Consider the following 13,017-nt stretch of genomic DNA (forward strand, 5'->3'; position numbering starts at 1 on the left):
TTTGCTTTCCCAGTTTTCTTACCCAGCCTACAGTCACTAACCCTCTGTCATTATTTCTATCCTTCCCTCATCAACGCCACTAATTTCTTGGACCCACCTAGCCACAACCCAATCCCAGATATTGCCTGCTATCTGCTTTCTCTGATTTCAAACTGCCATGCACTGCAGAAATATAATACAGAAAATGGGCCCACTATAAACTGTTGCTGTCTAGCGTTAACCAGGCCTGCAATAAAAATGAAATCTTTGTCTCTGCCTCTTGATGAATTTCTATAATATTCCTCCCAAGCGTAGTTCCAAACATTTTCCACCTTCAAGTCCCAGCCTTACAAAGCAAACTTCAGTTGATCATTTTGGGGACCAACTCCTGAAATGTCTTCTATCTTAATTTTCACTATCTTTAATCCTCTTCTCCACTGTTCCTTTGTCAGAGGAAGGGGTAGCCCATCTCTTTTTCAAGACTACCCCTTTAAACTATATTGCCTTGATCCTTTGAGAAACTGTTCAAATCATTCAACACACTAAGCCATTTATTTTGTCCACATTACATTCAGCACCAAAGTAGTCTTTAAAAATTTTCTGAAATTATGATATTGATGTCATAAGTGGTACTCAAAATTTATCTGTGAAGTATTACATATTTACTTAACGTTTTGGAAACAAATATGTAACTGAAACAAACTATCACTTCATAGAATTTACTGCTTAGGATGAAGATTCTTCTTTTTAGTGAAATTTTCTTTAAATTACATAATAATAAATATGGTACAGAGATAATGGCAAAATTAAATAACTGAAATTTTGGAAACAATGTCCTTTGGAAACAAACAACAGCCCTTTCCAGTGAACCTCTTATCTTTCAAGACCCAACTCATGCTGTCTTTTCCTTTTAATATAAAATGTCCTGGAAAAGTGGTTTGTACTTCCTATCTTCACTGTCTCACTAGCAATTCATCCCCAACATGTTTCTGCAACTCCTCCTTTTCTGGAGTCACTATGGCCTGCAAATTTCTAAATTCTCATCCTCATTAAACTTGCTGCAAGGAGTTCCCTTGGTGGCCTAGTGGTTAGGATTCCAGGCTTTCAATGACAGGCCCCCAGTTCAATCCCTGGTCAGGGAACTGAGATCCCGCAAGCCGTGCGGGATGATATCATATATCGCTTATATGTAGAATCTAAAATGTGATACAAATGAACTTATTTACAAAACAGAAACAGACTCACAGACATAGAGAACAAACTTCTGGTTACCAAAGGGAAAAGGGGGTTAGGGAGGGATAAATCAGGAGTTTGGGATTAGCAGATACAAACAATTATATATAAAATAGATAGGGAATTCCCTGGAGGTCCAGTGGTTAGGACTCGGGGCTTTCACTGGTGTAGGCCCAGGTTCGATCAGTGGTTGGGGAACTAAGATTCTGCAAGCTGTGCAGTGCAGTCAAGAATTTTTTAAAAATAAGAAAAAAAAAAAGATAAACAAGGTCCTACTGTATACCAAAGGGAACTATATTCAATATCCTGTAATAAATCATAATAGAAAAGAATATGAAAAAGAATATACATATATATAACTGAACCACTTTGCTGTACACCAGAAACACAACATTGTAAATCAACTGTACTTCAATAAAAGATTTAAAAATTAATTAATTAATTAAATTTTAAAAATCAAGGCCTACTTATAGTGACTAAATTCCTAACGATGACTAAGGCCTACTAGGCAGTGATGAATCACCATTTTTCAAGTTCCACTTCTTTTAGTTTCACTTCTTTTAACTAGCATTTCTTTGTCTCCTTGTGGTAAGTACAAAATTAGCTAATGTGTAGGCACTGACTAGCAGGTTTTTACTGCCTAGAGAAGTTCAAACTCATTTTAAAATCCTGATAATTTTCTAAAAAACTCTCATTGACCATGCCTTAGAAGATCTTCATCCCAGCTTCACCTTGCTCTCCATAGAGATATAAGTAATCCAAAAGAGTCATGTGAAAGCCATCTTTATGTCTAAGGATGGTTGGGTTTAGGAGTAGTCCTTGAAAGAACCAATCATTTATCAATCTTAGAAGCAAAAGGGGAGATACAAAAAAAAAAAGTATAATCCATCTATAGGGACTTCCCTAGGGGTGCAGTGGTTAAGAATCCCCCTGCCGGGCTTCCCTGGTGGTGCAGTGGTTGAGAGTCTGCCTGCCGATGCAGGGGACATGGGTTCGGGCCCCGGTCTGGGAAGATCCCACATGCCGCGGAGCCGCTGGGCCCGTGAGCCATGGCCGCTGAGCCTGCGCGTCCGGAGCCTGTGCTCTGCAACGGGAGAGGCCGCAACAGAGAGAGGTCCGTGTACCGCAAAAAAAAAAAAAAAAAAAAAAAGAATCTGCCTGCCAATGCAGGGGACACAGGTTCGATCCCAGGTCCAGGAAGATCCCACGTGCCACTGAGCAACTAAGCCCATGAGCCACAACTACTGAAGCCCGCGCGCCTAGAGCTCATGCTCCGCAACAAGAGAAGCCACTGCAATGTGAAGCCTGTGCACAGCAACGAGGAGTAGCCCCCGCTCACCGCAACTAGAGGAAGCCCATGCACAGCAACGAAGACCTGACACAGTCAAAAATAAATTTTTTTAAAAAAGGTATAATACATCTAAATCCTCTATTGCTCCATCAACCTCAAAAACCTTTCAAAATTGTCTACTAATCACATGTCTACACTGCTACAGAGAAAGGAACCTGAACTAGAAATGAGGGTCATTATATAAATATCATACAGGAAACGAGATTTCATAGATAATGTTGAAACAACTGGCTGGCCATTTTGAAAACCTGTCAAATTAGATCCCTAGCTCACTTATTATTCAAAATAAATTTCAGATGGATCAAATATTTGAATCTTAAAAAACCCAGGGCTTCCCTGGTGGCGCAGTGGTTAAGAATCCACCTGCCAATGCAGGCAACATGGGTTCGATCCCTGGTCCAGGAAGATCTCACATGCCGCAGAGCAACTAAGCCCGTGCACCACAACTACTGAGCCTGAGCTCTAGAGCCCATGTGCCACAACTACTCAAGCCCACGAGCCACAACTACTGAAGCCCACGCACCTAGATCCCATGCACCGCAACAAGAGAAGCCACTGCAATGAGAAGCATGTGCACTGCAAGGAAGAGTAGCTCCTGCTCGCCACAACTAGAGAAAGCCTGCATGCAGCAACAAGGACTCAACACAGCCAAAAATAAAATAAATAAAATAAAATTAATTAATTAAAAAAATTTTTTTTAAGTTATCAAATTATCAGCTAGTAACTCCCATTTCTTTTAACTAATCTTCCTAAAATGAACCAAGATATCCAAACTCATTCTTTTGACCTTAAAAAGTACAAAAGGTACTAATTAATATTCAATAACTTTACTGCTGCTTTTAACTATGTCTCATTGTATAAAACCTTTTTCAAGCAAAGTGGAATCTGTCATCTCTCAAAATGCCATAGAGTTTATTCAAAAGGTCACATCATCCATGACTGAAGAAGGGTGAAGAAACAGGCACTCTCATATGGCTACTGAGAGTGCAATATTTCCAGAGGGCAATTTGGCAATACCCACCCAATAAATCTTATGACCTAAAAACAATTTCTTGGAATGTAGCCAAGGAAAAATCATAAACACTTGAACGTTTGCTTATCTGCACTTTCTAAAACAAATATGTTTTGCTTTTATTCTAAGGGGAAAAAAAATGTGTTCTCAACCTACTCAGTTGATCAAAGCTCTATGTAGACTGGCCAGTTTTATGATTAGATGCATAAATTGGATGAAGGGGCTAAATTACAGAACAACAATGATATTAACTTTTTTTCATATATTTTTGCCAAGGGACTCTCAATCTTTACAAAAGGCAGGTTGTTCTCTCTGTTCAAATACTTATGTACATATCTCAAAGAACACTGAAATTGAATAGAATTAGAAGTATATTAACCAAGTTAATATTTGTTAAACACTTAAAACAGTGCCTGGCACATGATAAACTGTTAGCGGTCATTATCATATTTACTCATTAATTAGCTATCAAATGAACAATGCAGCAAAAAAAAATGGTAGTCAAGAATAGGCATTACCTGTAAATTAAGAGAAAGGTAGAGAATGTCCCCAACCTGATAAAGGGCACCTACAAAAATCCACAGCTAACATAATTAACAGAAAAACTGAAAATTTTCTCCCTAAGATCAGAAACAACACAAGAATGCCTAATGTCCACTCTTGCCAATTCTGTTCAACATTTTACTGGAAATTCTAGCAAGGGCATTAGGCAAGACAATGAAATAAAAGGCATGTTGATTGAAAATGAAGAAATAAAACGAATTCTTATGTGCAGATGGCATGATTTTGTATATAGAAAATACTACAAAACACACACACAAAAAACTCTTAGAGCTAATAAATGAGCTCAGCAACGTTGCAGGATACAATATCAATATACAAAAACCAGCTACATTTCTACACATTAGCAACAAATGATTGGAAAATGAAATTAAGAAAATTCCACTTACGACAGCAGCAAAAGGAACAAAATATTCAGAAATAAATTTAACAAAAAAAGTGTAAAACTTATCAACTTAAAACTATAAAACATCGTTGAAAGAAATCAGAGACCTAAATACAGGCATACCTCGTTTTATTGCACTTTGAAGATATTGCAGGATTTTTTGGTTTTTGTTTTTACAAACTGAAGGTTTGTAGCAACCGTGCACTGAGCAAGGCTATCGACACCATTTTTCAAACAGCATCTGCTCACCTCATGTCTCTGTCATGTTTTGGTAATTCTCACAGTATTTCAAACTTTTCATTAATATATTTGTTATGGTGATCTGTGATCAGTGATCTCTGATGTTACTACTGTAAAAAGATTACAACTTGAGGAAGACTCAGATGATGGTCAGCACTCTTTTAACAATAACGTATTTTTTAATTAAGGTATGTACACTGTCTTTTTTAGACATAATGCACACTTGTTTACAGTAGTAGCATAAACATAATTTTTATATGTACTGGGAGACCAAAAAATTCATGTGGACTCACTTTATCGTGATACTCATTTTATTGCGGTGGTCTCAAACCGAACCCACAATATCTCCGAGGTATGTCTGTAAATAGAAAGACATCCCATGTTCATGGGTTGAAAGACTTAATATTGTTAAGATAGTGTATTAGTTTCTTGCACCTGCTGTAACAAATTACCACGAACTTGGTGGATTAAAACAACAGAAATTCTCTCTCAGTTCTGGAGGCCAAGCTGAAATCAAGGTGTCACAGCAGGGCCCCACTCCCTTTGGAGGCTCTAGAATCCAGTCCTGGCTCTGCAGCTTGTGGTAGCTAGCAGCATTCCTTGGCTTTTGGCCATTGCACTTCAATCTTCAAAGCCAGCATCTACAAATCTCTCTCTGCTCCATCTTCAAATCACCTTCTCCTCTGTGTGTCATCAAATCTCCCTCTGCCTCCCACTTATAATATACAGGACTGCATTCAGGGCCCAGGTGGCTATTCAAGATAATCTCAAGATTCCCAACTTAATTATATCAAAGACCCCTCTGCCCCCTTTTCCTGCCATATAAAGCAGCATTCACAGGTTCCAGGTTTTAGGACCTTTTGGGAGAGGGGGCATTTTCCAGCCTACCACATATGGCAATACTCCCGAAACTGATGTGGATATCCACATGCCCAAGAAAGAAGTTGAACCCTTAACTTATACAATATAAAAAATAACTCGAAATGGATTATTGACCTAAATGTAAGACCCAAAACTCTAAAACTAGAAGAAAACATAGGACAAAACCTTCATGACACTGGGCTTAGCAAAGATTCCTGGATATGATACCAGAAGCACAGGCAATAAACACAAAAATAGACAAATGGAATCATATCAAACTTAAAAACTTCTGTGCAAAGAACACAGTCAACAAAGTGAAAAAACAACCTATGGAACGGCAGAAAATATCTGCAAATCATATCTGATGAAGGGTTAATATTCAGAATATTATAATATTATAAAACTCCTACAACTCAACAACAAAAAAGCATATAACCCAACAAAACAAAATGGCCAAAGGATATGAATAGATATTTCTCCAAGGAAGATATACAAATGGCCAACAGGTATGTGAAAAAGTGCTCAACACCACTAATCATTAGGGAAACGCAAATCAAAACCACAGTGAGGTATCACCCTACACCCATTAGGATGGCTACTATTAAAAAGACAAACCAACCACCACCAACAAAAACAGAAAATAACAAGCACTGGTGAGGATGTGGTTAAATTGGAACCCTTGTGTGCCACTGGTGAAACTGTAAAATGGTGCAGCCGCAATCAAAAACATTATGTCAGTTCCTCAAAAAATTAAAAATAGAACTACCACAGAATCCAGCAATCCTACTTCTGGGTATAGATCCAGAAGAATGGAAAGCAGAGTCTTGAAGAGATATTTGAATACCTGTGTTCATAGCAGCAGCAGTATTCACAGTAGCCAAGAGGTGAAAGCCAAGGTACTCAGAAGTACGTGGGCCTCCAGCAGAGAAACAGTAAAACTGTGGGACTTCTCGGCCTCCATCTGAGCCAACCCTTCATAATAAATCTTTTTATATATCTATATATATATATCCTATTGGTTCTGCTTCTCTGGAGAACTCTGACTAATACACATCCCAAATGAGAACTGTCACTCTAAGAGCTGTGTCTCAAACTTTAACCTGCATATGAATCCCCCAAGAACTTATTAAAATGAAATTTTTATTCAATTAAGTGTGAGGTGGGTCATTTCTAACAGGCCCCCAAGAGGTGCAGATGCCCCTGGGCCTGGCTGGTAGGCCACGATGACTGGCATGGCGTGGTGTCCTTTAAGCCCTCACTACTCAAAGGTCACATTTTACCCATCTGCTTACTCCCCCAAAGTGAACCAATGTTAAAGTAAGTGGAGAAACACATGCAATTTTCAGATCAGCGTTAGTTACATTAAACCAAGGAGGAGGTCAGACTTCTTGTTTTAGGCTAAACAATTCAATTTTTATTATCTGCATTAAAACCTGGAATGATTAAAACTTAATGAACTGAGGCTATAAGGAGTACTGAAAACATGTGGAAATTAGAATAGTCTAAAAGCTTTTCTCTAAAAAATGGGACATAGTGAGAAAATCATACTGGTAACAGAAAGTTTCAATAAAAAGACAATGTGAATTAGCACCCAGTCCCTAAATCAAGGAAGGGGAAAGTTTCTACCCAATGTTGGCGTACCCTTTTGCACAAATTTCACATTTTATATCACACCGAAACTAGTCCATATGACAATATAAATATTTCATAAATAGCTAATTAAGAGTCCAACAATCAATAAACTACATTATGCAAACTTAAGCAGCAACATTTATATTCCTGGATCCAGCTGCTGTATTTAATTTACAATTAAATTTAAGTAGGAAAAGCAAAAGCTCTTCTTTATGAAAGAAGTCTCAGGATGCCAAAGACAACCTGTCTCAGAAAGTTCCACACCTATTTGTTAACCAAACAAGCCTCAAATTTCAAATCCTCATTGAAATCAAACCTATACAAATGTCACCGCAAAAATAAATAGCCTGATTCAATAGATGACATCAGTTGAAGTTGTGTTTACAGGTCTATCAATCTTAAGCACAAACCTTGACCTTAACAAGTACTGTGTCATAGTCTTCTTTGTATTCATGTTAAGCAAACTTGGACATGAGGACTAACAAAACTCCCCCAAGATTTATAACTTAGTATTGAACTAACTAAGTTAGGTACCCTGCTAATGACTCTCATTAAGCTCATTACACCTATTAAAAGAGTAATTAGTAGCACTTATTTATAATAATCTAATTATGCTAACGGCAGGAGAGGGGTTCTCATTCACTTAACTTGGAGCTCCATGAAGGCAAACACATCTGTATCAATCACTGCTGTAGCCCCAACACCTAGCAGGACACCAATAATTATTGACAGGTTAGGTAGTTGAAGGAATGAATAAATGAATGAATGATGTCGAAAACATAGTAGATACCCCAAAAATGTTCAATGAGTTAATTTAAAAGGGCTTACTTTCTAGTTTCTTCGTTACCAGATATATAAAACTAAATTAAAGCATACATTGCAAACTCCACTTACATCAATAAAGCTCACCTCTGTGAGAGGTGCAGCAATTTACACACCAGTGTCACCAGCAGTATCTAAAGCAGCTGTGACTGGCAACTAAACCAATGTGTTCCTTTCTATTCTTTTAATCAGTTTATTTTTCTCCCCTGCACTTTACAGTGCCTACCAGCATATCCATTTATAAGAGAGCTAAAGAGATGGCAATCCTTGCTCTAGAACACTGAATTTGTTGCCTATTTCATTAATTCACCTCAGAAACAGAAAAGCCTCACCGTTACTAGGTGTCTCTTGGCACTCCTCTGTACAGTCTCTCTGGCCTTCTTCCTTTTCCTCAGCATGTTTACTGGACTTCGACGGCCGTTTTCTTACAGACATCTTCTCTTCGCCCAACATCGTGCTGTCTAGGAAAGAAGATATAAAAAGCTTTAAGTATCCGGCTTAGGCAAATTTCACAATATCACCATATTTTTAGGGGAGGCAACAAATGATATAGTCTCTTCCTTTTGTTTTACTTTAATCACATTTAAGCATTTTCCGAGTACCAGATACTATAACAAATACGAAGAAATTGGTCTTTATAAAGTAATTGGCTGGTTTCAAAACACAGCCCCCATTCTTAAAGAAAATTTAGTTGAACAAACAAGGCGTAAGTACATGAAAAATTAAGAATTAAATAAAAGTTAAGAACAAAGATGCCACAAGGTAGAGCACAATCAGTAGTCAAGTCAATGGTAAAAACAATACATACCTGAAGTGCAGAGACAGAAGAGATCATTAAGAGGTGCAAAGGTTTCACAGAACAGAGGGTATGTGACCTGAGTCTTGAAGGACGAGAATGGAGCACTTCACGGGTGAGAAAGGATGAAAACAAGGTCCTTGTAAGCCCTGTTCAGGGGACCATGACTGATCAGACTACTTCACTAGAGGACAAGAAACAAGCTTTCGTCGAGTAATTACTAACTACCAGGACTCTGCTAGGTGCTTTAAGTTTTCTCCTCTAATCTTCAAAACTCTGCAGAAAACTTGTTATTACTCCTGGTTCCTATATGAGGAAAAATAAGGTTCCAGGTAGTTACTGCCAATGCCTTCCACCCACACACCAGGAGCATACCAATGGCTGAACAAGCTGAGTTTGAACAAGCACATCATGGGAAACTGTGGGGCATCTTGGTAAGAGAATATTAGAAAGGACTTATTTAGGATTTGGATTTGACTACGTGATTTTGGGGGAGAGCCCAAAGAAGCGGGGGTTCACTCTGGCTTGAGTGCTGGCCGAAAGCGAGGACAATGTGATGATTGGGTATACCAACAAATCTCTGTAGGGAGGCAGACCAGAGGGAGGCTAAAGCTGTAATTGGTAAAGCATCAACAATCATTCCCAGTAGCCTGGAGAGGGGAATGTTGGATATTTTGTGACTTGGGCTACATGCATGTCTTTACCTGTGTTAAGACATGATTATAACATGGTCTTCTGCTTGTCTTGACCCATCATATTCAAAGAATGGCTTTGTGTGATGCTGATGTTCAGTGAAACCGTTTGTGTTCAACAGGACACCCAGAAGGCCTAGCTCTCAAGTTCCAGGCTAGGTCACAGCAACACCACGGCCTAGCTGACTGCACCAGGGCAGCTCCAGGACACCAAGGACTGTTTGCTTCTTCTCATTACAGTAACTTGCCCAAGTCCACAAAGCTAATGGCAGGGTCAGATTTGAACCTGGGTCAGATCCAAACTACAAACACCACCCACTATTTGGATTTTTTTTTTTTTTTAAGTTGGTAACAGAAAAGTGGTGAGGGAAAAAGACTTGAAAAAAAGAACTGGGGTCAAACTGTAAAGGCCTAAAAATTAGGACTTTTTTTCAGTTAGGCAGTAGTGAGACATTTTAAAGCCCTGAAAAATATGATCAAAATCAAATTTTAGGCAGATCAATATCGGGACAGTACAAGGTTTACTCCAAAGCAGTGTTTTACTATGTAGAAGTTTTCAGCCGTCTGAAAGCAAAACACAATGAAGTACTCACTACATTACTTTTAAAATTCTAAGATTATGGTCTTTTTAAATGGTTATGTTTAAATGTCCTCTTCTGTATGCAATGGAGTACATGGTGAGCTTGATTGTTTTCTTAAATATCACTGCTTGGCAAATTAAAAATCTGACAAATCTAGATCAGTTTCCTTCTATTTTTTTCCGAAATCAAATGAAACAGAATTATGGAATAGTAAATGAATATATCAAGTAGAAATTTTAGGAGACCAATAAGATCCAGTTAAAAAGAGGAACCTAGGAAAGAGGTCAGGGCAACTGGTAAATTTTAAAATCATTTGTGTAACAGTGACAGAGGAAGCCAGAAGAACATCTAATTCTCCAACAGAAAAGATTAGAGAAGTGAGAACTGACAACTAAACTCTGAGGGATGCCCTCAAGTAAGACAACAAGAAGTAGACATCAGGGACAAAAACAGAAAAATAAAAGATGCAAAAAGAGCAAAGATGTTTCAAAAAGGAATTATACAGGAGTTAATAGTGTGGAATTAAAAATAGGGACTCCACTTCTGAGCGCTTATGTGCTTTACGTGTATGATTATTTTAATCTCTACATAATCTTTAAAGTAGGTACTACTACTTTATTCCCCCAATATTGTCTTTGGTCACCATGTCTTCCCATACACTCTTTCCTGTCTCTAGAAAGCTGTTTCTCCTCTGCCCTTTCTAGCTAATCTTACTCACCATTCAAAGTAACAGTCCCAGCAGCAGCAGTAACAACAACAGTTTTGACTTAATGAGCAGCTGTTTTGTCCCTACCAGGCACTGTGCTGCTAAATCCTTTAAATTTTCTTATTCAACCTTTACAATTTTAGAGGTAGGCATTAGCTCATTTTACAAGTGAGAAAAATACAGGTTAGGGGGGGTGATTGAATTTGCTCCAAATCATATAATTCTCCAACTGCAGAACAGGGATTCAAAACCAGAACTACTGGATTCTACAGCCTACACTGTAATCACCAGATAGCCTTGATTCACCTCATCTGCTAAGGTTTCTTTGACCACCATCTCTCACCTCACCGTCCTCTGTGGTCCAACTGCACCCAGTACATCCTGTCACACTAAGATACTCAATGAGCAATACTATCTGCCTCTTACACTCAGCATAAGCTTCTTAAAGACAGGGACTAAATGGTATCTTCTCTTTGAATTCCCAGAATCTAGTGGGGCGTATCTGGAATATGATAGGTATATATTAGTACAGAAAGTGATGTACCAGTTAATACCACAACCAATTATTCTGAGTAATAAGTTCTCTAAACTCAGAGGAAAATGTATGCTGGCAGAATGCCAATGAGCATCATCTTCACTGTTAACAGCTTTATACCTTCTACTCAACAATAAGACCTACAACAATCGTTCTTAATTGGGGGTGCGGGGGCCCCCTAGACTAAGGGTATGCAAAACCTACTTTGAATATTTCAGTAACTGAAATAAACAATTATACATTTATCACATAAAGCAAGCAATACAGGCTAACTAAAATAATGTTACTTTGCTTTTGGCTGAGACCGTATCAACTCAGTGAGAAATCAGTTCTCTCTTGCTGATCAGAAGGTGAAAAAAGGGCTTCCCTGGTGGCGCAGTCGTTGAGAGTGCACCTGCCGATGCAGGGGACACGGGTTCGTGCCCCGGTCCGGGAAGATCCCACGTGCCGCGGAGCCGCTGGGCCCGTGAGCCATGGCCGCTGAGCCTGCGCATCCGGAGCCTGTGCTCCGCAACGGGAGAGGCCACAACAGTGAGAGGCCCGCGTACCTCAAAAAAAAAAAAAAAAGCTAAAGCACAGGTACTGAGTTTGCACAATTACACTGCCATAGATCCATCGACATTTTAGAAGTGAGCCAAAGAAGAAAACACTAACTCTTCATAAAAAGCTTTATGTCATAGTCTATGGTATTTGGCCTCAATTTCCTCCGTTAGCAGGAAGAGAGAACCATAACACAGTGGGGAAAGCACAAGATTTGGTATCACAACACCAAGAGGTAAGTTAACATCTCTGCTCCATCATATTGCATCCTCAGGTAAATCCTCCAACCTCTCAATCTGTTTCTTCATCTAGAAAGTTTAAAATACTACTGCACACACACACACACACACACACACACACACACACACACACACACACAAAGATAATACACACTAAAGTGCCAATATTCTATTAACAACCTAGCTTAAAAAATTAAGTGAATCTGATCCCTACATATCTATGCCCTGTACGCTAAATGACACAGTCATATCATCCCTCAAATTCTACTTGTTTGCTCTTAATATGTGCTAGATGAGGGTAAATAAAGTTCCATAATTATACACTTTCTCAAATGTAGCTCAAACACCACGTGGCTTCCAAGAAAGCATTACCAAATTTTGTTACTGTCACACATACAGATGTTAGGAAGGATAACTATTACTTACGCCTCACCTCAATTTTAACCAAATCCTCATATCATGTAAATCATAAGATTATGAGATGATGTCTGAATTGAGCTCTTCCTGCCATGCATGTCAGTAACAGTACATGGCTGTTGTGGCAGAAAATGGAGGGAAATTACAGTAATGCTCAGTTCAACTGTTCCTTCTCTACACAAATGGATCACTTTGGCCTCTGTGTGGAGAGCAGACCACAAGGAGGGCAAGAGCGTAAAAAAGGGACACCCCGGCAATCATCCTCCTAGCAGACTCCTGCAATCACCCAGGTGAGATGAAGGAGAGCTGAACGTTCTGACCACTCATTCAGGACTGTGAATCCACCCCCTTACCAATCTAGACACTAGCTAGCCAGACTATTTTAGCTGTTGCAAAGTCAAAAATTCAAACTGTAATTAATTCTAAGTGGTTTCT

The 13,017-nt window shown here is 38.8% G+C and overlaps 1 protein-coding gene across 3 annotated transcripts in view; it reads right to left on the bottom strand.

Moving 5' to 3' along the window:
• Positions 1-13,017, bottom strand: part of SOAT1 (sterol O-acyltransferase 1) — a 58,090-nt gene that overhangs the window by 37,217 nt on the left and 7,856 nt on the right. For 2 of the 3 annotated variants that reach the window (XM_060132452.1, XM_060132434.1), the window contains exons 2-3: positions 8,409-8,537; positions 7,902-7,958 (exon numbers count right to left, since the gene is read on the bottom strand). In XM_060132452.1, the coding sequence (XP_059988435.1) occupies positions 7,902-7,958; positions 8,409-8,529 (178 nt within the window). In that variant the 5' untranslated portion in view covers positions 8,530-8,537. The remainder of the gene's footprint in view (positions 1-7,901; positions 7,959-8,408; positions 8,538-13,017) is intronic. The other variant, XM_060132443.1, reaches the window with a different exon arrangement.

This window comes from Lagenorhynchus albirostris, chromosome 2 (genome assembly GCF_949774975.1).
Source record: "Lagenorhynchus albirostris chromosome 2, mLagAlb1.1, whole genome shotgun sequence".
Classification (NCBI taxonomy): Eukaryota; Metazoa; Chordata; class Mammalia; order Artiodactyla; family Delphinidae; genus Lagenorhynchus; species Lagenorhynchus albirostris.